Genomic DNA, 24,457 nt, shown 5'->3' with positions numbered 1-24,457 from the left:
GCAGCTGAAAAGCTGAGAAGCTGCAGCTGCGCCAAACAGACCCTTAATAGCAAAGCTGAACGATTAAATTAAAAAAAAAAGTCAAACTTGTTAATAATATTATAAAACATCATAGACAATTTAATCATTCATCAAATTAGAGAAAATCTATCAAATTAAATTAGAATGAATCACTAAAAAATATATAAAAACCAAGTGAATCTATCCAAATCGAACAATAAAAAAATCCTAAATATTTATGCTCCTAAACTAAAAAACTAAACTGAAACAGATTTGTCTCATTTGGTTTGAATTTACATCACGTTTAGATTTTTATCTCATATTTGATTACATAGTTTAGTTTAATTTAGTTTTAAAATAACGGTTGGTTTGACACCAAATCAAATGATGTGTAACACTACAAGAAAGGAAATGAAGACATTCAATATTGATATCCAAACATCAAAATCCACAAACATATAGACAAAGTAAAAGAAATACAAAATAATGCATCTAGTTAGATGCCTGCAAAATGAATTTTTACGGACTCAAATTACAAGAAGAGGTGTTTTTAAGAAACAAAATCCACTTCATCAAATTTATTGTTCTCAACTTCAAGAGCATTAACAACTTGGAAATTAGAGATTATGACTAAAAAGTTTCAAAACTTGAAATTGGCAATGAATCAAGTTATTGATCTTAAAATGAATCTGGATACAGTAATTTGACAAAGGCTTTTAATTCCAATCTCGAGAAAATCTAAATAAAATATTAGTATCATTAGGTGCAAAAGGGAATCCAAAATCAAACTCACAATCAGAACGATTGTATAAAGATACAACAAATTGATCCTATAAGAATGATTATGAGCAGGAGGCTAATAAACAGGTCAGATTGACAGAACCGAATATATAGTCATTAAAATATCCGAAAAAACGTCATGCAGGGAAACAAATACAATTTCATGGACCCAAAACTCCAAATCTGTAATTTTATAGACCTAAATGATGTTTTTTGGCATAAAACCATACTGTTATGCCAAACACTAGCCAAGTATATTCTCCTGCACCGTCCTATATGCCTTATTTTTATATTTATTGAAGATCTGAAGCTCATTATGATAAGCCAATCAAGAGACAAACAACAGGCACATAACGGCTAGCCAACTCAGGCAATGGTTTTCTAAAAATTGGCAGGCACTCAAATTTTCATTCCTCACCCTTCAAACATCACATGCCACTAATAGCGATGCTCTAGCAGATGACTAAAAGCAAATAATTAAAAATTTGACCAAATAAAATAGGGGCATTTATATAAATACCACCCAATTTCTATGTATTTACATATCTAACACCTAAACTTTATTTTTTGCATTTATACCATCCAAACCTTTTATATCACATAAAAAATACCACCATTTTAACCTTTAAAAAGTGAAATACTGATACGGGGCTCCCTAAGGGTTGAGCTGGCTGGGAACAGTTGGACCGGTTTAACCAAGGGAGTATGAGGCTCCTATTTTGGGGCTAGAGTTGCCACCAAGGGGAGGAGCCTCCCCACTCCTAGTTATCTACTAAATATAGGGTATTTTATGTCATTAGTTCAGTTTTTGCTTGAGACTTCTATCAAATTGCTGCATCGACCGCAAGAAAGTGCTCCGGCTGTAACTCATCTCGAGATGGTGAGTATCCATCTTTTTATTGCGAGCATCTTCCTACGCATTAACAGGAGGCTGCCATCTTCCTACGCACTACCTGCTACTGCTGCTGCTCTCCTCCCAATCCAGATTTGCTGCCCCATTCTTACCCTCAGCTCGTAGTCCTCCTCCAGCCGCCTATTTCCCTTTTTAGCCACCGTTTCTGTCATAACTTGCTTCCCTACCAACCTTCCAGCTTGCCGTCAACCTTCCCGTCATTCTCCTTATTGCTCCTGTCCTGCACTAACCCCTCCCAGCCACTATACTTCCTTCTCCACCTACTGCTACAGCCGCAACACCCGACCATTTCTACAACAGCTGCACCCCATCTCTCCCATTCCTGTTATAACCACCCACCAGCCTACCACAACATATTCCAGCCCCTCTACCAGCTGCCGCGCCTAGCCCAAGTTGAAGATTTGTGATGTGTTGAATTTCCTTTCCTATTTTGAGTCTTGATTATAACTTGTTTGTTTTTTAGTAATATATTTGTTTTCTCTATAGTGATTTGAGTTAACTCCGGTATCATTTGGTATTAGAGCTAGTCTAATCCTAGTCCTATCATAAGGTTTCATAACACCCATCCCTACTCGAGCCACGTCCACAAAATTTTTTCTCTCCTACCACCAAATACACTCCACTATCACAAATCCTAAACCCTAATCATGCCACTAAAGAGATACAACCTCAAGTCTATCCGCAAAGAGATACAACAAGAGTTTCGTCGACTTCAACATAGACTTGCAGAGATTGATGATGGAACCCAGGGGAGATTACCCTCGACCATTATCTGGAAAGTAAAAGGGAAGAAAGGAATGAGTGTCTCAATCCATACCATACAAAAAACGTCAGTGCTGAAGAAAACAGGCCTTCAAACTTCAGTATCGGAGGAGACTGAGAGAGGAGGCCACATATGAAGGACATAGGGATTTTCAAATCAAAAGTGGATCTACCAGAGTTCGATGGAGGTATGGGTACAGACGAATTTATCGAATGACCGCAATCAGTTGAGCGAATCTTCAAGTACATGTGCCAGAGGACAAACAGGTAAAACAAATAGCCAAAAAGTTGAAAAAGAGCACCTCCTTATGGTGGGAAAACTTGCAGATGTAGAAAAAGAGAAAGAGCGGTGATAAGATTACCAGGTGAGATAAGATAAGGAAAGGGATGCGGAAAAAATACCTACCTCCTCATTACCACAAGAATATGTTCTTGAGACTCCACATACAACAAAGAGATCTATCAGTGGAGGATTTCACGGAGCAATTTGACCAGCTGCAAATAAACTGTGAGTTGGTCGAGCTAGAGAAACATTCCATAGCCCGATATCTTGGGGGATTGAAGCTCGCTATCAGCAAATTTGAGCACTGCAGCCTTGTTGGTCACTGAAAAATATTCAAACCCTAGCCCTGAAGGAGGAGAGACAGCACAAACAAAGCAGACAACCACTACTATTCATGCAGTCATCCATAGTCGGAGACATCAAAAGGAGCATACCATAGGGGGTTGATAAAACTAGTTCAGATAAGGATAAAACCACATCGAGTGAGAAGAAGCCTGTGAAGAGTAGCACGCCTGCTACAATCCCGACCCAAAAATGTGTTAGATGCCATGGGTTTGGGCGTATTGCCTCCAGTTGTTCGATAAACTGAGTTGTCATTTATCAAGCAGGGTGCGTGCAGTGGACGATGTTAGCGATAAAGAGGCAACCGAAGAAGAGGCTAAGGTATATCATCTTCCACTAGATGAGGGTGATATGCTCGTGGTTTGACGAGCCCTACAAATTGAAGATGCAAGGGATGCATAGCGGCTTCACTACAACATATTCTATACTCGTTGCACTGTGAACGAAAAGATATGTAATCTCATCATCGATAAAGGAAGCAGCAAGAATGTGGCGTCTATGAAGGTGGTTAAGAAATTGGGTCTCATGACTCAGAGGTATTCCTAGCAGTATTCTCTGACATTATTGAAGAAGTAGAACATGGTCAACATTGACCTCGAAATATTGCATTTTGCATTAAAATTAAAAAAATTTACAAAACTATGCATGTATGCACCTATCATATACAAAAATGAGAATTGTCATCCACAAGTATAGTAGAAAGCTCTCTATTGTCATTTACATGTACCAAAAGAAGAGAGCCGCCCTACCACATTCATGAAGCATATGAAAAAATAAAAATTATTTAAAATTCAAAAGAAAAGCAAAATTTAAAGCTTCATGTGGTCATTGAAACCAAGTGTCCCTCTTCATGGTAGTCCTCGGAAAGTGTATTATATTGATGTTGTCGCCCTCAATAATGACGCCCTTACATTCGAGCATCCATGGTTTGCCCAGAGGTGCCTAGTGGATTTTTTGATTGGAAGACAGCAGCAGGATCAGGTGTGATGCAAAGTGGTACCCATGGATGTCTGCCACCTTTTATTAGGAGATCATGAAAATTTGATCGAGGACTCAACAAGACGGATTCAAAAACACTTACTCCTTCACCAAAGTGGGGAATCACATCGTCCTTCTCCCTTATTTGTAGTCCGAGATCACAGGTGCCCTTCCTAGCAGAGCAACGTTGGTGGTTTTGGTGATAACAGAGGATGATTGGATAGAGACACCAATTCCAGACATGGGACAGTCACAAAAGAGAACATTTCAGGACATCATAATTGATACAATACCACCATGGCCACCACCATTCAAGGAGGTTCATATTACCCTCATTTCAAATCAAGTTGAGCCAACCTTGGGCTATTTTGGGAGAATTCAACATTATATGCATGAACTGCAACACCAGAAGATTGGATCCATATAGATGTATCCTCGCAAGTGATGAAAGATCCAGTGCCGTGGGAGGCGACGCAGTTACTAGCGGGGTCCAGGTGTTTCTCGGGCCACATTCGAAGTTCCGCCAGCCCCGGGAGGTTCTAGCTACTTTGTCATCGTCAATGTATAAACAAAAGCTTCAACGAATGAAGTCGAAGCTCCCCCAACACTGAGAGACTGACGCAAGACTCCTTGAGGGCTGACCAGCTGGTAACAGTTGAACAATCCAACCTGTTTTGGGTCTTGATTGTAATGTTGAATTCTCCAAAATAAGAAAGTTGAGAGCCGACCTTTCCTGTTTTGGGTCTTGATTGTAACCCTGTTTGTTTTTGAGTAATAATATTTGTTTTCCCTATTGTTATTTGGATTAACTCTGGTATCAAATGTCTTTTCAAACATAAGGAAGGTGGTATGAATGTAAAAATTGAAGCTTAAATGTTAGATATGTAAATGCATAAGAATTGAGTAGCATGCATGAAAATCTTCCACCAAAATATTAGAGAATTACTGAGCCGCTCACCAGCCACTACAAAGTTAATTTTATAAAGTTCTCCAAAAAAATGGCAACCAAACTTTTGGACTCTTCACTGACAGCAATAGTACCCTCAAGGTTGGCAAGCTACATGATGAATGGTTTAGCTAAGATGCAAATACATAAGCAATTCGAGCAATACCATGAATCTCTAAATGTATTTACATGAGTTAACACAACAGAGGAACCATTAACTCTCTTTTCATTCCTAATATGTGCAGAAGAATTCACAGCGGTAGAGCATTTAATTAACATCTTAACATTGTACGAAGACCCAAGCACACTTAGATAATATAAAAGATGAGCAGAAACACCAGAGTATTTTTACTGGAAAACCCAGACAGGAAAAAAGCCATGGGGATTGGCTTAGTTGAATAAATAAACAATAAATTGGTGATTACAAATATAACAACTTGTCACACAAGCAGAAAAGAGTTACGCAATCTCCCGAGCAACAACGCCAGTGCGTGGATTAACTTGTAGCCCTGTCATAGGGAGGATCGCTGCAGGAGAAGTGAAAGTCAGAGCTTTAATGTCCCATCTTAGAGGTTGGCGCGACGTCTGTGATGATGCGTTGCTTCATAGGTTGTTTTGTGCGGTATTCGTGCGGTATTTCATCATAGGGAGTGGGCGGCGGCCGATAATGATCGAAGACGGCAAGCGAGTTGTGGTCAAAAATGGTTGGCGATTGCGGGAGTCAGAAGCAATAGCGCCTGGAGTTGGCTGGGGGATGTGGCGGCCATAGTTGGTCGGAGGGATGCAACGACTAGAGTTGGTCGGGCGGCAGATATCGGTGTGGGGGAGGGGGCGCCGCCTGCCATAGTTGGCCTGAGGGCAGCGACAGCCCGAATTGGCCAGAAGGCGGCCGATCATCGGTACAAAAGTGAAGTTGGACTTCAACTCCTTCTCCAAGTTTTAGCCTTCTTCAGGCTTCAAGATCTCTCATATTTTCAATAGAGGGGTATGACTCTATTTATAGAGTTCCAGTTGCAATTAATGAAAGAATTTGATTCACTCTGATCGGACAATCCAAAGAGATTTTCTCGATCAAACGGTGTTTGATGGACATTAGATTGTCTTAATGATGTCAGATTGAGCGATCTTGGGCTCATTGGATTTGTATTGCCGAGAAGTTCGACTATAAGCTCGTCAGATTCGACATCAGTTTAACCCTCCAAATATGTCTGGAAAACTTCCAAAAGTGTTTAATGGCTTGATCGGGGTTTGTTTTGGTCTGATTGGACCAATTTCGGTTCAATTGGGTGCCAGTCAATTTGACTGTAAGATTACTAAAATAAGAGCTTTGGATGATTTTAATCAAAGTTTGAATGTTTTTGCTCAAAAGATCATCCTGAGATCTGTGTCATACCCCGAGATTCGTGTCGGATGATGGGAATTTGTTGATGGCGTATCAATTCCCAAAACAATTCACGTATAATTCTAGTAAGAACTGTCCTTAATAAATATCCCTAGAAACCTTTATTCCTTACGCATAGAACACAAGTGTTTAAGTTATATACAAGAACTGTAGAAAAAAAATTTTCCATCAAATAGGAAATTTGAATGCTTAAAGAGCGTAAACAAGATGAATTTGTCAATAAGATATCATGATTGAAGTATGGATAACCCATTATTTAAATCCTGAAAATGGACGAGTTAATAGAAAGAAAACAAGAGCAGATAAAGCAAATATAAAGTAATTCACATACCATCAAGGCCCCACCCCATGTACAAAGGAGTGATTCCAATGGCATCACGTGCAGCAATAAAGCTTTTATCACGAGTATCAAGGAGAACAAAGGAGAACATTCCATCCAACATGTCCACGAAATCCTCTCCATAATCTTCATACTGTGAAATTGAAAGGATTTTGTTAAATTTTTAGGCAGTAAACATAACAACTTTATAATCAATAACAATGTCCAAAAAAGACAATGGGATAATAATAGCTAGTAATATAGTAGCAGAAAACACTTGATCAATATTACTGACAAGATGAGCAATCACTTCACAATCACTGCCAGTTCTGAATTGATGAGAGCTGAGCTTTGTTCTCAGCTCCTGATGATTATATATCTCCCCATTTACCTGAAACACATAACCAGTGGATGTTTAATGACTAAAACTTGTCGGTGAGCATATGATAATAATCTAAAAGTTGATCTATGAACAAAAAATTTAAGAGTTCAGATATCTTCAACATATATAGAAATATCTTCATGGGAAAACAAGAGCTACAATTTGCAAATAATTTGCATGAAATGGAATATCAACAATAAGTAGCTGTGCTGAAGCTTCAACTGCAGGAAACAAAAAAAAAGGAAAAGTAAATTGAAGCATGGTCGCAATACTAGGAAATCTGAGAAAACAAAAACCTGTAATAAAAACTTAATATAAAAGGCCAGCCAGCCAGCGGGCAGAAATTTGGAAGAAATTAATGACAACAAACAAAGGGCGGCATCTAATTCTCGAAGAAAATAACTAGTAAATGAAGGTCACAGACTAGAGTAAAACATGGGAATAAATACTGATAAAAACTTAATGGAATGTTTTCAAATTACAGTAATTATTAGAAGCAAAAATTTTTCCTAGAATTGTAAAAATTCCTAAAATATAAAAGTCAGTACTATGCATACTTAACCACGCTTTTATCATAATAAAGTGAGTATTTTCTACCATTTTTGTGCATGGTATCAGACAGCCAAGTTAGGATAAAAAATTCCAACCTGCTTCCAGCCTACACTGGTTCCTTCTCCATGTCTGAAAGTTATAATTTCTCTTCAAGAAAGTTGATTATCATTGATGGTGAGAAGATGAACAATTAATCAAAGGAGAATTCCAAAATCTCCAAACATCCTACCCAATGAATGGAATAAATTAACTAAAATAGGCTCAGCCTATGAAAACCCTTCTAAAGTGAAAGAGAAACTACAACACCTGATAAATCTTCCACCAATCCTTAAAGACCCGAAGCTCACATTTTGGGATGAATATGACTGTGATAATGTATAGTTGTGGGCTCCAAAAATTCGACCTCGGATGAGACCCAGACTCCAATTTGTTGTTGAAAGTTTTGTCGCGTCAAATTTTTAACAAGCAAATTGGATTATAGATAAGACATTACTCAGAGATTCTGCTGTCATTTTGCGAGAATTTTAACATTTGGGGTTCGAGATTTCCCAATAGGCACAAACCCCTATGATTAATTACCCCTCTCAAAAAAAGAAGAGTACTTTTGATCAAGGCTAGTATTTAGATTTGAATATTTAATATATAGTAACAATAGACAATGAGTTTAGATTATACAATTTATTACCTTGAACATAAAGAGAACGGTGGGGGAAAATGATAATGAACCCGATCAAAATCCTATGTTCTGTTGCTCTGAATTGTCAAGGTCGCTGATCTACTTAGTCAAAAAAGATAGTCAACCCAACATGATTTAAGGATCTTTGTCAGCAACCATACGTCACGTCGTCTAAAGGACTCCTATAGATCTAGGTGGATGTTAGTTTAAGGGAATAAATTTAAGTCGATATTAGTTGATAGAAGGCTCTATGTCAATCAATCGTGCCCATATGATTCACAACGGCGACACTCACCCGGTCAGAAGGCTGATCGTAACCGTTATATTGTATGGAGTCCAAACCACCATGACAAACGACTTGGGTCACATCCTTACAAACATGAAATTATTTTGAGTGTGAATATAGTAATATTCAATGCGATATTCGCTCATTGTGAGCTAAAGTCGATCAAAAGTTTATCACCTCAAATAAATTGTTGCAGAGAGTGGATGAAATTTGCTTTAAGTAGTGATTTATTTTAAATTGAATATTTTGGTTGGTTACTTTGAAAAGTTAATTTAAAAATGACCTATTGTTGAAATATTTTATCAACTCGATCATCATCAGGAGAATTTGAACATTTAAAACTTTTATGTCTAAGATTCACTTGAATTTTATTAGTCTAGATGATTTTGAACTTACAATTTTTTTACATGTGATTTGGGTATTGTTGAAACATACTAGACTCGTCAACTCTAGTATTTATAAGTAGTATAGGACTAGATGAGTGGGACTTAATATCTGATTCGGGACTTGGAATTAACTATGATGGGAGCAGCACTCAGACGATGAAAGCAATTTTTTTTCTATTTTTATTTTCTATAACTAAAAACTAATGATCCAAATGAAATGAAAGAGGCACTACAAAAAGTAAATTAAATTACCTAAGTTCAAATTGTCCATATCTTCTATAGGTATTCCCTTATCTATTACTCATCTTATAATTAAAATCATTAAACCTGAAAGGTTAATTTAAAATAGAATGAGCTACAACTGCTAGTGAATACTCCAACTTGTAAATTACAGTAACATAATGAGAAATAAATGATATGGATACTAGTTAAACATGAAATAAATCAATATAAAAATATTTGACAGTTTATACTCTAATATGATCATTCAAGGAAGTTTCATACATTAGCCATGTCTTACTATATCATTTAGATATCTAAATCATTTTAATCTATGTACATCCGTCACAGGGGTATCGTCTAAAATTATGTTAATTAAGTCACATAAACATTAATATCCTTGTTTACATGTACATATAACTTAACGTCCCCTAATTAGTACCATACAAAAGTGAACTTCATCATAATCAAGCATGCATATACAAGTAGTATATGTAGCTCATATTAATCAACTGTTTATTTCGTTCAACTCCACATAATTTATATACCTTTAAATAATGCACAATAATGATTATTGCTAAAATGTATATCATCACAATAATATGACCAATAAAAAAAAGAGCATATAAATCAAAATGAAACTTGACAGGTAAAGTAATAGGTAGAAGTAAATATCAACACAACTGATTAAGAAAAAAAATGCTACTACATATAAAAAATAAGAGTACTCACCTCAATGTTCTCCTTCAATTGAACACACATTATACAAAAATATACACATTAATAAAATTTTATTATATTATTAATTATTATTATTTACTGCTTCATTATTACATCATTTAATTTAGATTATGATCGTTCATTCTTAAGACTTATTATGTTGCTATGCTTAAATTATAAACGTTACAATTCTCATTAAAATTTCTTTGAAATTATTATTACTATTGTTATTCTTTTTATTCCTGATTTATATCAAATTACTTTAAAATATCTAGTTAAAATTTACCCAGCTCAAACTCACTGCTTGATCTTGATTGCTTATAGTCTCTTAATTTGATTGATTGTCAAATTTAATCATTCTTAATAATTCAAAAAGGTTTTAATATTAATATAATAGAACTTATAAATTAAAACAATTAAATAAATAAATAACATAAAACACGAAAAGTACCCCTTACCTCCCCAAGAACTTGGCTCGGCTCTTCCCCTATCCAGTACACAGCACGGTAATGTTCCTCTTTTTTTCCTTGATGCGGATAGACTTCTTCTCACGATGTCAAATCTTTGGTATTAGAATCACATGACTCTTCCATTTCTTCTTCTCTGCGAGCCTTCATCAACAACATGCACGAGCCACTCACACCTCTATCACTATCTTTGTAAGTGTTAATCGACTCCCAAAGTAAGCTTGCATTCACGACCAGAACTGGCATCCACTACCTTCGTAAGTGTCAACCGGCTCCTCAGGTAAGCTCGCATTCATGATTGGAGTCCAGGTTAACCTCTCTCGCTCTCTCTGCCTCTCTTTGTATGCACCGATCGTCCCATAGATGTGCTCAATGCTCAACTTATAGAATGAAACCGCCCCTTCGAGTGCCCGATCACTTACTTCAACCCCATCTCTTTTGTCTCCCCCGCTTTCTCTTATTCATTCATCGAGAAGACGAAAATGCTCGACTAATTGAAATGAGGCGTTAAAGTCGACTCAAATTACGAAAATTTCATCCTCAAAATTTAAAACTTCCCATAAACCACTTCTCATTGTAGAAGACATTATTTATAAATTTCCATGAATAAGTTTATATATCAATCCTTAGGATGAAAAGTGGATACAATAAATCAAAGGTCTGATACAAGATAACTGAACTATTCCCCCATCATCTAAAATAAGATAACATAACAAGGTTAATATCACATATGAGCAACATAACATAATTAAAATTACACAATCACTGAAGCACCAATACAATATAAAGATGCCTCTAGAACATTAAAAGTGAAATAAAATACTCATTAGACCTTTTTAGCATCAGCATTCACAACAATATGTTCTTTAGACTCATTATGAGTAAGGTTATAAACTCACAATCAAACTGGCTATCATGATTAAACTTGGGTGGGAGCTGAAGTTATTGCCTTTATCCTTCTCTACCCACATGCATTCTTCTGAAAAGGAACTCTACTTGATTTTTGAACTTCAGTGATTTTCTGGCCAAGTGATATCTTGCTATATGACCAGACCGATGACACCGGTAGCATATGTTGGCCCATCAACCATTCACCCTTATGATGTCTACCATATTCGGCACATGATGCTACGGTGCTAAGTCGTGCCATTATTGAATCCACTTGAATTGAACTTAGACTTCTTCCCATTAGATCCCTCTGATTGAATCACCTATTTTCCTTCATCCATACTCTTCTTCTTGGATATATCTTTACGCTTTTGAGTGAGTTGATAATCAATTTACGCTCATCTAGTCCGCTCTATCAACATCATCAATTCACAAAGGCACCAATGGTTATCTGATTGAATCCTTCAATCCGGAAAGAAAACTGTAATACTTATCCTCTCCTCTACATTTACGATCAACTACAGTGCATACCTCAACAGCGTAGTGAACTGTGCTTCATATTGCACGACTCTTTTCTCTCCCTGCACCAAGCTAATGAACTCGTTTTGCATCTGTCTTCGAGAAGATAGAGGAGCAAATTTCTCTCTGAAATGCTTCACAAAATCCTCCTAGTTTACCATCATGTTCAGTATGTCCCCAAATCTGTCCTAACACTGCCCACGTCACCACCTTTCTGCTTTTCCATCCAACACAAATGTAGCTAAAGGTACCCTTCTTTCATTCAGACACGCCATGTTATTTAATATTTTCTCTATTTACATCCATCAGTTCTCAATTTCAGTTAGATCTTTGGATCTCTTGAACAAAGGTGGACGCAAATCTTAAAATATCTTCAAGTACTTTTCCACATGAAGAAAACCACTTCCGTTGAGCTGTGATCTAGACTTTTGAATTAGTTGCTTCATCGCACCCATCATTTAGATCAGGGTATTCATGTTCATATTTATAACATGTGGTACTTGTTCATTTCCAACCAAACTTCCCTCTTCTATAATCTCAGGTGCATCCATTCCACTGAATTAACATAATTACTTAATTAGAATTAACTTAAATTCTCAATTTTATTATCATTAATCTTTTAGTTATTACAATCTCTCATCATAAAAATTCGTTCTCGATCTCTACCTTCATAAATGTCGATTAGCTTCCCATGTAAGCTATTTGTATGATTGGAGTCGCTCTTCGTCTCCAGCGATCGTCCCTTAGGTGCTCTCGATTCTCAACTTATAGAACAAAACCACCCCTTTGAGTGCCCAACCGCTCGCTTCGTCTCCCACTCTTTTGTCTCCCCCACTTTCTCTTATTCATTCATCGAGGAGACGAAAACGTTCAACTACTCATCAAAATGAGTTGTTACAATCTTTCTAACTTACAAAAAATGAGTCCTCAAATTTTAAAACTTCTCATAAGCCACTTCTCATTGTAGAAAATATATGAATTATTTAAAAATTTTCCTGAAGTCCATATCTCCATCCGTAAGAGGAAAAGTGAATACAATAAATCAATGGTTTGATTAAAGATAACTCAATTAAGTTTCCCCTATCATCTGAAATAAGATAACATAATAAGGATAACACTACATCAAAAGCAACACAACTAAAACAAAACACAATCATTTAAACAGCAGTACACTATAAAGACGTCTCTACAACATAAAATGAAACATAACACTCATTAGACCTTATTAGCATCAGCATCTATAGTAGTAGGATCTTCAGATTAACTATGAGTAAGGGTATAAATTCGTGGTTGAATTGGCTGTCTTAGTTGATCTAGGGTGGTAGCTGAAGATTTTGACTCTATCCATCTCCGTCCACCTGTAGTAATGTCTAAACGAAGAAGAAAATAGGGAGATACAAAATTCCTGTAGGAACCGGAAATACAACAACGTACAAATTTCAACTTAATATTAATTAAATTTAATTAAATTTAATTAACAAAATTTACAGTTTTTAATTAGTTTTGTAATGTAAACAATAGCCATTTGATCTTAGAAGTTAGTAAATTATACATATTCTTCACAAAGACGAATGAAACTGGGGAAGCCGTGGGACATACTTAAAGTTAAAAAAGATTACCCTAATTTGAAATCAAGAAAAAAAAATATCGACTACCAAATATGTTAACATATCTGCTATACAATAATTCAATGATGATTGGTTTTTAAGGTTGGAGTTAGACTACTATTGTAATACTCAAGTGATCTCCTGATTTTGACCCAAATCATAAATCTCTCACTGTACCGGTACGGTTTAGTCTATCTGGTTTCAAACTGCACTTTTTTAATCACCAGGTTCTCTACTCTATTGGGATCATACTTGGGGATCCTATGAAGCTTGATTTACCCACTTTCAATCTAATCAGACCTTCGGTGGTCAGAATACTTGTGAAAAGAGATATTACTTTATCTGATACTACTGAAGTCTGGTTGGGCACAACTTATAACGGATATTGATAACAAATCGTCATGAAACATAGACCTCCTTATTGTACTCATTGTAAGATGTTTGGGCATACCCTTGATAAATACCACAAGCTCCATCATAATATGAAATCTAAAGTTCAAGTGAAGAATGGGTCTAACCCCACTGCTCTAGACATATCTGCTCCACATGTAGAGGAAACTACCACGAGACAGGATTTGGTTCTGATTTAATTGCCCCTATGGACCACCCCTGACAATACTGTTTTTGTTCTGCGATTGATGTGATGTTGGATAGCTCTGTTGGGCAACCTACACCTTCAAACCCTATTAAAAACAATCTTGAAGGATCCTTACCTACAAAGGATAGTGTTCGGACTGATAATCAGGAGAACCTTGCAGCTCCCCATGCTCAGGAAGTATCTGGTGTAGAGGCAACCACACTTACTTCACATACACTAGAAACTATTGTGGGTACAACGGTTGGCAATCCTTCTACCACAACTCTACCATCTCATCCGAATGAGCAAGGTCAATCTTCGGATGAGGAATGACAGGTTACAGGTTTACACTTTGAAGAATGAAGATCTACTTGAGCTCAGAAATCTAATGGATGATACTTTGGTTACTTCGGATAATGGTACGCACCTCGTCAATTTGTTAATTGACTCCCTTCCGAGAACTAAAGTCAAAGGCAGAACTAAATTGGGTCGTCCCTAGCTTTTTCGCGCCTTGGTGGTTTTGGCTTTTTTGATCTTATATTTAGCTTCTCTTTTTTTGGATTTTTTTGCATGTGTTGTACCGTGTGGGTTTGGTGTCTACTTTTGAGCCCACTCATACAATGTATCTGTATCATTTTCTCTTTAATTTATTAGCCCTTGGGTTTTTTTTTAAATATATATATAAAGACCAAAAGCACTAAGCATTTGCAATTCCATTCCATCATTCTTCCCAAAACTCCTTCAGAACCGAGAAACAGAGAGCAGCAGGGAAGAAGGGCAGAGGAATGCTTGGGTTTTAGGGAAAATTTTACATTTTTTCCTATTTTCACAAAAAATTCAAGTTAGTATCAAGTTTTTCTCAGCTTAAAGACTTGTATAAAAAATGATTATGATGTAAAATTTTTATTTTAAGACTATTTGAATTGGATTTATGTTGTTAAATTACAAATTGATTTAAATTGAAGTAATTGATGTATTACTAGGTTGTATATAAACAATCAAAATCTTGACAGACTATAAGCCAGATGAAACTCCTACGAAACTGGGCTAGAAACTATATACTAATGAAGAAAGAGCTGATGTCAACATAATTTATCTTTCTCACACTTGCCCAATAAAACATTTGTTATAATTATTTAATGTTTATTTATGCATAAAATGAAGAAATCTCACTCAAGAATGCTTGTAGAGTTCTCATAACTTAAAATCAAATACTAGGAAAGGAGTTCTTTACAAAAAATATGAAAATTTATAGCTGGAAGGTCACATTGATGATAATTATGCAAGATAACCTGTTCATAGAAGGACCACTTCAGGCTATTATACATAACTAGGAGAAAAACGTATAACATGTATAAATAAGATCACTACCTAATCCAAGATGAAATGAAGATAATGTGTAAATATCTCCCCGAACCTTACCAACAAAACATTATACATAACTAGGAGATAATGTCATAAAACTCCACAACCTGCAGCAGAGAGACTTTTGTGGAGTGCACAACTGACTTTGATCAAGTCATGCTGAAATGTGAGTTGGTAAAACCAAAGAAGCACACAGTGGCAAGATATCTTGAAAATTTGAAATAATTTATCAATAAGGTGGTCCATCCACAGTCTTATTGGTCATAACTTGAAGTATAAACCCCAACATTGAAGGTAAGAAAACCAGACCGTCACACAATACAGATGGAGTTCAATCAGAGTATCAGGTAGTAACAGTGCACTCAGTAGAGCACCCAAGCCAACCCCGCCAGAGGAGAACCCCGTACATAGTGGAGAAAAGATGGAGCCTGTCAGTACTCCTAAAGTCATCCCAATAAGAAAGTGCTTCAAATGTCATGACTTTGGGCACGTTGCATCTGATTGTCCAAGCATAGGGGTGATATTTTTCACGAAATCGGGTGCAATGGAAGAGGCAGATGGAGAAGACCTAGAGAAGGAGAGTAGAGAGGTGTCACGACCCAGCCCGGGACTTGGAATTAACAAAGTGAAAATAGACGGTTGAACGGTAGAATTTAGCTTTATATTATTCAAATTTTATCCCTAACAATTTAATATTCAAATATTCATGAAATAGCAACTAAAGAAAAAAAATCAATTAACAAGTAAAAATTTTACCCGTTGTTGTTCTCGCATCTTCTACATATTAGCTCATCTAATATTCATCTGTTTTAAAATTGTAAACCTTAAAAATTATTAAAATAACATAACATGTTATGTGCAGATAACCCAACGAAGAAATCACCCTTTTAAACTATAGTAACTCAATAAAAATAAAGCAAAACGCATGCTAGCCTCTCATATTTTACTATAAAAGATCTTATAATAATCTAATGTAGAAAATAAAGTAATATGTGTGCCAGCCTCTCATATTTTACTATAAAAGATCTATAATAATCTAATCTAAGTGTTCGTGATCTTTATTCACTAGAAATAACAAACTTTGATATGCATCTACTTTAACTGTACTTTTCATGGTTTAATCTTTAACTTTACTTTTATTTCATCCTATTAACAATCATATTTGTCTTAGATGCACCGTCAAAACATAACTTAACACACCCCTAACCAATATTATCCCATCAGCACAGTGGTTCGTGATCTAATTTACACGATTGTTTGGGGTGGAAAGATACATGCTCGCCCCTGTCCGATATTCTCCCGTCGACATAACAGTTAGCGATATAAACATCACAATTGTCTGGGATAGTAGAACATAGTTTATGCACGCATATACACTGACATCTTCTGTTTGTACCATAAGGGGGTGAACTCCTCTTTCATACACATACAAGCAATCATGCATACACTACTTCATTTTTCATATTATACATTCTTTTCTTATGAAACACTTTACGTCTATCCACTGATATATAAAATGCAATCTTATTAAATTTATAGATCATGCAATAAACTAATATATGTACCTATACTGAAATCCACATATCATGTAGTCGTATAAATTCTTCTTAAAAAAACTATAATGTAATTGTTTATACGTAATCGCTAATGTGCATGTTTTATACAGAATAATATGAATAGTCAATTCTAATCCAAGCCTCAATGATATATAATATAAAGTTCTGAAAAACTGAAATAAAAATATATCTTGAAATAATAAATACAATTGTGATTCAAAAACATAATTACTCACCTCGATCTTATTTGATGATTCCTGAAGACACTTAATCTTTAATTTTCTCTTCAGTTTGGTATTTATAAAAACAAAACAGAACAATATGTTAATTTTATAATCTCTCTTAATCATCTTAATTTTACAATTATTCTCAAAATCATAAAGTATTTCTTAATTACACATTATTTTAAGTATTAACATATCTTCAAAATTAAAAAACACAAGTAGAACTTACTACAATTAAATTTATTTGGTTGATCCTTCCTCAATCACCTTTCCCGATCATTTTTTCAAAACTATGACTTAATTAAACCTACTATTAATATTTTAATAATTAAACATATATAAATATAAATATATTAAATTCATAATTAATATGTTAAAACCCTCACATTTACTAATTCATTCAGCTCCACGTTGGTTGCGCACAACAGGCAGGAAGGATCGTTGGCTTGGCTTCGGCCCTTGCACTATCACATGATTTATCGAAGCCTCCCACATACGCAAGCCTCCTCTTCCTTAGCACACAGAGGATGCTCGAATTTGACTTCCCCTTCTCCCACGTTATGGCTTAGATCAACCCTACCGCAGAAAACCAACATGCGGTCTCCTCTTCCTCGGTCAGGGAACAAGCTTCCCTCTCATACCCAACTTCTCCCACACGCAGACAATGATGCATGTAAGCCTTTATTTTTTACTTCATCCGCTCCTCCCGCAGAGACGACACCACCCCAATTCTTTCTCATAAGCAACAGAACGCAATTTCGTCTTCCTTCATACAAGACGTCTTCGACATCTCCTCCCTCGGCTTCGTTCCTCACAGGCAAATATTCCTCTTCCTTCCTCTTCTTCTTTTACCGCAACTTCATCTTCACCTTTTGTCGTTGTTGCTTCTTCTCCTTCAATCACTACTTCTTCTCTTTCTGCCACTGCTTCTTCTTCTCTTTCTGCCACTGCTTCTTCCTCTGTCTCTCACGCTCTCTTTCTCTCGCTTCCTCTGGCTTTTTCTTACGCTCGGGCTTGAAAGGATGAGGGAAACGAGATCCTTCTGTTTAACTCCCCGTACATGACGTGTCAATTTTTTAATACACTAACTTTTTTTATTAAAAATTGTTACTAGAAAAGGAATATCAGTTGCCCACAGATAAAGAAAAGATGTCAGTAATTCGATGGGTCCTTCATACTGATCCCATGAGAGAGCAACGGTAGTTCCGCTGCAACATATTGTTGTATCGTAAAGGGAAAGATGTGCAATCTAATTATAGATAGAGACAGTTTTGAAAATGTAGCATCTACATAATTGACGGACAAATTGAGTCTCACTACCCAGAAGCATTCTCAATCATATTCTTTGTCATGGTTGAAGAAAGAAAATAAGATTACAGTTGATAAGAGATGTCTCGTGGATTTTTTTAAGGGGGACAAGCTACACAATCATGTTTGGTGTGATATCGTGCCTATGAATGCTTCATATTCTTTTAGGCCAGCCATGACAATATGACAGGAGTACACTTGCATTAAAAATTTTTTCTTTGTCAAAATTGCTACAGTCCACTTGCTGACAAGTAGACCTGGCTGGAGCAGCAGGCGGACTGCAGTAGTTTTAACAAAGAAATAATTGGTGATGAAAGTTCGCAGGCTGCACTAAAACATGGGAATAAAAGCTGATAAAAACTTTAAAAAACGTTTAAAATTATTGTAATTATTAGCATTAATTATTGTTCCGAGAAAAGTATGATATCCTTTGATATTATAGGAAGCAAAATGAATGCTTACCCCATCTTGTATGATAATAAAGTGAGTTTTTTCTACCAGGCTTCTCTACGAGCAGTAGAGTAAGAACATGCAATGTATAATTAGAATGGATAAAAGATTTAAAATATTATGGCATGGGAATTCACAAGCCGAATCCATAAATAAAATTTCAAAGTATAATGGGAAAGCAAATTAATTTGAGTAGAGGCATAGTATGACATGGAAAATTGCATTCAGCATTAAAAAAAAAAACATGAATTTATCATTAGTCACAGATTTTGTTTCATTAAAATTAAGTCCAATTGCATCAGAATCACAAACCGTGACAATAATCGACTTGTCCTCATTGTAAAGGGGCTGATCACCCGAAGTAGGATCTACAATAGCCAATCTTTGGTGAGCCAGATAGCAGTCTTGGTGGCAATGTATGCCACTCCAATCAGGGCCCCTGTGTCGTAACCTGGTTTTATAACAATCAAATTAAAGTTGATAAATAGGTACTTCAAAAACTTAAATATCAGAAAAGCATACAGGGATATCAAAAATACAACAGCAACAAGCCATTATCCCACTAAGTGGCGCCAGCATTCTATTGAGTTTCATATTTTCATTTAATTCTCAGAGATTATGATCATTTTTATACAATATGCACAAGTTTTTTTAAATCTACCTCTGCTTTTCTTTAGCATAACAAGCCTCTACTCTCCTAACAAGGTCATCAGATGGTCGACATTTAATGAGAACAAACCATCTAAGACGACTTTCTCTATAAAAAATACAAACATAATTTATGCATTCTGAAACTAAAAATTTTTAAATTGGAAATTTACATGGCTCCCCAAAACAAAAATTAAGCCAAGAATAACACAAATTTATAAATTTATTTTGTGTTTATGTAATAAAAATCTTAATCGATTGCTAATGCTGACCTTTAGTGTAGAATAATCTCGTCTACATAAATTAAGCAAAGAAAAACACAAATATATAAATTTATTCTGTGTTTATGTAATAAAAATCTTAATCGATTGCTAATGCTGTCCGTTAGTTTAGAATAGTCTCATCTCTAATCTAAAAACTGAATAGCCTCCATGCAAGTGTGATGAAGATTGAAGCCCTGGAAGGTGCACATCTGGAGCCAGAATTACTGCAACACATGCGGGCTTCTTTTCAACCTATTGTCCGCCCCAGTGCCTCCTTACCGCCTGAAATTACACTTATCCAGTTACTCTCTCACCAATCGGAGGGCCCAGCTGGCTATCCCTAATAACTTAACTAAATGTATATCGCTTTTTTTAGCACCAAATTTATGTCTTCTGATAAAAATACTACTAGGATTATATAACCTTTCTGCAAATGATGACATAAGAAGTGAAACAGTTCTTTCTAATTCTTTTCATGACATTAGGGCATTGGGCTTTTTTGCTTAGCCTTTCCACACACTTCATCACTGTGTAAGAACTTGCAAGCCTATATGACACTGATCTAGGGTTCCAAGATTGTGTGGAAAAATCAAGCAATGGGATATTAGTAGGATGAGGAACGGATAGTGTGGAAGAATCAAGCAATGGGATATTAGTAGGATGAGCAATGGAGGCATAAATAGCAGTCACAGCTGAAAATGGGTGTGACCAGCGGCTGGACAGCAAGTTCGATGACGAAAACAAGTAGGCAGCGGATGTGAAGGTATGGGTGAGATAGATCACCACTATTCAATCAAGATAAAGGCACACCGCCTGAGAAAGATCAAGAATACAACACTGATAAGAGGAAACTAGAGGAAACATCCTCTATTGCATAAGCCAAAAGCCAAAACTCCCAAAATTAGGAAATAACATACAAATAGTCTCAAGCAAAAACAAACGTAATTCTAATTTATAAAAAAAGAAAATTAGGGCACACAAGGACCGGTGGCAGCAAATAGGCGGGAATTACCAGCTTTTATTATGAACAAAACAAGATGTTGTCCCAATTTGCAATCCAACGTAAATAGGGGTCGCAGAAACGTGAAACAGGACCCATTCCCGCATCACTCTCCTCGGCTAGGAGAGGTTTTATCTTCTTCATTGACAACTTTTGTATAATCCTCATAGAAAAGCAACAAGTCAAAGAATTTAAAAGAGCAATAATGTTATAATCTTTCGACAAATCAATATTATAAGCATTACATTCACATTTTTTACAAGCTTAAAAGAATCATCAACTCTAGGCTTGAGCTTTCCAAAAAAACCTGTAGGAAACCTCTCTTTCTTCATCCAAATCCATTCCAAGTTTCCTTTTTTAAAATTCTAAGATTTTTCGAACTTGTTTAGTACCTGGTGATTTGCTTGGTAATTTTCTTTCTCACTTGCTCATATAAGGTCTGGATTTCCCTAACTTTGGTTTCTAAGTCAAATACCAAGTTCAAAAGTTGGAAAATATCGTTACTAACTCCTATGGCATTAGAAAGTTTCTCTGGTAAATAATCTTAAATAGGTTGTGGCCTGTCAACTGGCAAGTGGACCGATTGTAAATAGACTCAACTTAAAAAAGAATCAAATATCAATATTCTTGCTTACAAAACACTCGAGGAGATTTTTCAAATCATCATTTATAACTTTTGTTTGTCCATTCATCTGAGGGTGAGCTACAAATATCTACTCTAATACATCGCACTATCATCCTCCAAGATTAAATGATAACAATAGAGATTATTTTTAAAGCTACCTAAAGTGGAGTCTTTTCAATTGCATTTCTTCTCAAGAGTCTGTGAATTTCATTCATTCTTCTCATTAGAAAGCTTGTTAGCTCTAGGCAAAGGAGTTTCACCAGTTTTTAATATGGTGGTCTTCTCAATAAATTTCTAAGCTCCACTTAACCCCATTGATTATTTATTCTCCGGAGCATCCTAGCCTTCTCAACTAGTTCTCCATGCATCTTCTCGCCAAGCCATGGATATGATCAATTATTCTAGTGTTTGAAACCATGTGATCATTGCTAAGATACCACACACACACACACAGAGATAGATAGATATATATATATATATCTATCTATCTCTGTGTGTGTGTGTGTGGTATCTTAGCAATGATGACACATTGCACATGGTTTCAAACACTAGAATAATTGATCATATCCATGGCTTGGCGAGACTTCTCCTGGTATCGGCTCTGCTAGGGTTTTGAATTATGGCAAACCCTAGCAACTGTTACGGCATTTTGCGCCTTCTCAGGCGTCATCTTCTCCTATCTGTCTTCTCCGTCGTCGTCGGCTTGCATCATCTGCTTCGACGTCGACTGAGGCTCGCATCTTTCCGCGTCTCACGAACGTGCGTCATCTGCTTCACACATTCACATCTGCATCTACATCAAATGTGTGGTTTGCGTCTGCGGCTTCTCCTGCAATAGGAGGCATCGACGTCTGTCGCAAATCTGTTTCAACGCTGCGCCCTGCCCGACAGATTCTCCAGCTTCGTTTCGTTTGCGTGTCGGGGACCTCCCAACAGGTGAACGCCGACAGATCTCCCTGCTCTGATGGCGCTCCCTTCTTCTTTGGTTAAGCCGAACAAAGCCTCCTTTGCCCACGTGGTTTGAGTCTGTGGTTGTCTTCCCCTCAAGCTATAAGGATAGTAGCGATGGTACAAGTGATTGCTCTTTGTTAAGAAAGAAAGTAGAAAAGATGGGAAAGCAGCAATCTTTTTCTTTAACTTAAAAATTTCAACCCTGACGAAGAAATTCAAGTTTGCTCTTATTAGAAAATTTCAGTGGGGGCACCCACCTATGGAAATTATCAGAAATAGTGTTGATAATCTTAAACTAGCAGGGAAGTGAAAAGTGAGACTCATGGATGGGAGACATGTGTTGATTCAACTAATCGTGACTGAAGACTACATCTTAATATCGCAAACAAATCAATAAAGTTACTTAAGTGCTCCTGATTTTGACCTAAATCATGAATCTCCCGTTATACCGGTATGGTTTAGTCTACATAGTCTCAAGCCGCACTTTTTACATCATTAGGTTCTCTACTCTATTAGGGTCATCCTTGGGGACCCTATGAAGCTAGATCTACCCACTTTCAATCTAACTAGACTTTCTGTGGCCAGAATATTTGTAGAAAAGGATATTACTATACTTAATGTTACTGAAGTTTGGTTGGGCACAACTCATAATAGATATTGGCAACAAATCGTCATGGAAGACAGACCTCCATACTTTTTATTGTACCCACTGTAAGATGTTTGGGCATACCCTTGACGAATGTCATAGGCTTCATCCAATTTGAAATCTAAGGTTCAAGTGAATAAGGATGGGGCTAACCCCACTGCTCTGGACATTTTAGTTCCACCTAGGGAGGATACTACCAGACAGGACGTGTATGTTGCCCCTGTGGACCCCCCTGACACTATTGTTATTGTTACTGCGATTACTAAGATTGATGTGATGTTGACACCTTTAAACCCCATAGAAAACAATACTAAAGGACTATTACTTACAAGGGATAGTGTTCAGACTGATAATCAGGAGAACCTCGCAGCTCCCCATCTTCAAGATGTATCCGGTGTAGAGGCATCTCATACTTCACATATACTAGAACTTATTGTGGGTACTAAGATTGGTATTCCTTCTATTACAGCTCTACCAACTCATCAAACTGATTCTTCGGAAGAGGAATGGCAGGTTTACACTTCTAGGAGGAAGAAGAAGAATGAAAATCTACCTGAGCTCAGAAATCTTATGAATGATATTTTGGTTATTTCGGGTAATGATATGCACCTTACCAATTTGTTAGTTGGATCCCTTCAGAGAACTAAAGACAAGAGCATGACTAAATTGGAATGACCTTCACTTTTTTTGTGCCCTGGTGGTTTTGGGTTTTTTTTTTATTTTTATATGTACCCTTTTTGACTTTTTTGTGTGTATTGTACCGTGTGGGTTGGGTGTCTATTTTTTGGGCATACTCATACAACCTATTTGCATCTTTTCTCTTTAATATATTAGCCCTTGAGTTTTTAATATATATATATATAATGACGTCTTCTCCTGTGCTCGGCTCTGTTAGGTTTTCGCCTTATGTCGAACCCTAGCGTCTGTTACGACATCTTAACGCAATGTCAAGCTCGAAGACCCTTCCTTGGGTTTGTCTCGTTGCGTATACCCCGCAGTTCTTTGTCGTCGTCGCCGTTCGAAAGGATTTTTTCGTTCTCGTCGCAGTCCTTCATAGTCGACGTTGTTTGGAAGGTCTGGTTCATTTTTCGTTCTCGTCGCAGTCCTTCGTCCCCGTTTGGAACGTCTTCTCTTGTAGTCCTTCGTCGTTTTGAAGGACACTTCCCGGGCGCAGAGAGTTCGCATTTCCACGGGCTCGTCCTTTCCTCAGGCTCGAAGCAGAGAGTTCGCATTTCCACCCTCTGCTCAACTTGGACGGGGTTGATCCCCTTTTGGCTTTTGCTCTTCCGTCCAGTGTAACTTCGTTGTTCTATCGCCACGTCTCCCTCTTTTGGTGATGGCTTCAAACAGATCGTATACTGCTACCCTTGAGAGTGTTCACGCCTCTAATACTTCTAAATCGTGCACTTTCCCTCCT

The 24,457-nt window shown here is 36.7% G+C and overlaps 1 protein-coding gene across 1 annotated transcript in view; it reads right to left on the bottom strand.

Annotated features, from left to right (window-relative positions):
• Positions 1-24,457, bottom strand: part of LOC110028536 (asparagine synthetase [glutamine-hydrolyzing] 2) — a 48,003-nt gene that overhangs the window by 14,095 nt on the left and 9,451 nt on the right. The window contains exons 2-4 of the mRNA XM_020730434.1: positions 19,220-19,358; positions 7,021-7,116; positions 6,738-6,879 (exon numbers count right to left, since the gene is read on the bottom strand). Of these exons, the coding sequence (XP_020586093.1) occupies positions 6,738-6,879; positions 7,021-7,116; positions 19,220-19,358 (377 nt within the window). The remainder of the gene's footprint in view (positions 1-6,737; positions 6,880-7,020; positions 7,117-19,219; positions 19,359-24,457) is intronic.

This window comes from Phalaenopsis equestris, unplaced genomic scaffold (genome assembly GCF_001263595.1).
Source record: "Phalaenopsis equestris unplaced genomic scaffold, ASM126359v1 Scaffold000513, whole genome shotgun sequence".
In the NCBI taxonomy this organism is placed as follows: Eukaryota; Viridiplantae; Streptophyta; class Magnoliopsida; order Asparagales; family Orchidaceae; genus Phalaenopsis; species Phalaenopsis equestris.
The sequence above is the reverse complement of the archived record's forward strand: the minus strand, read 5'-3'. Positions and strand labels throughout refer to the sequence as shown.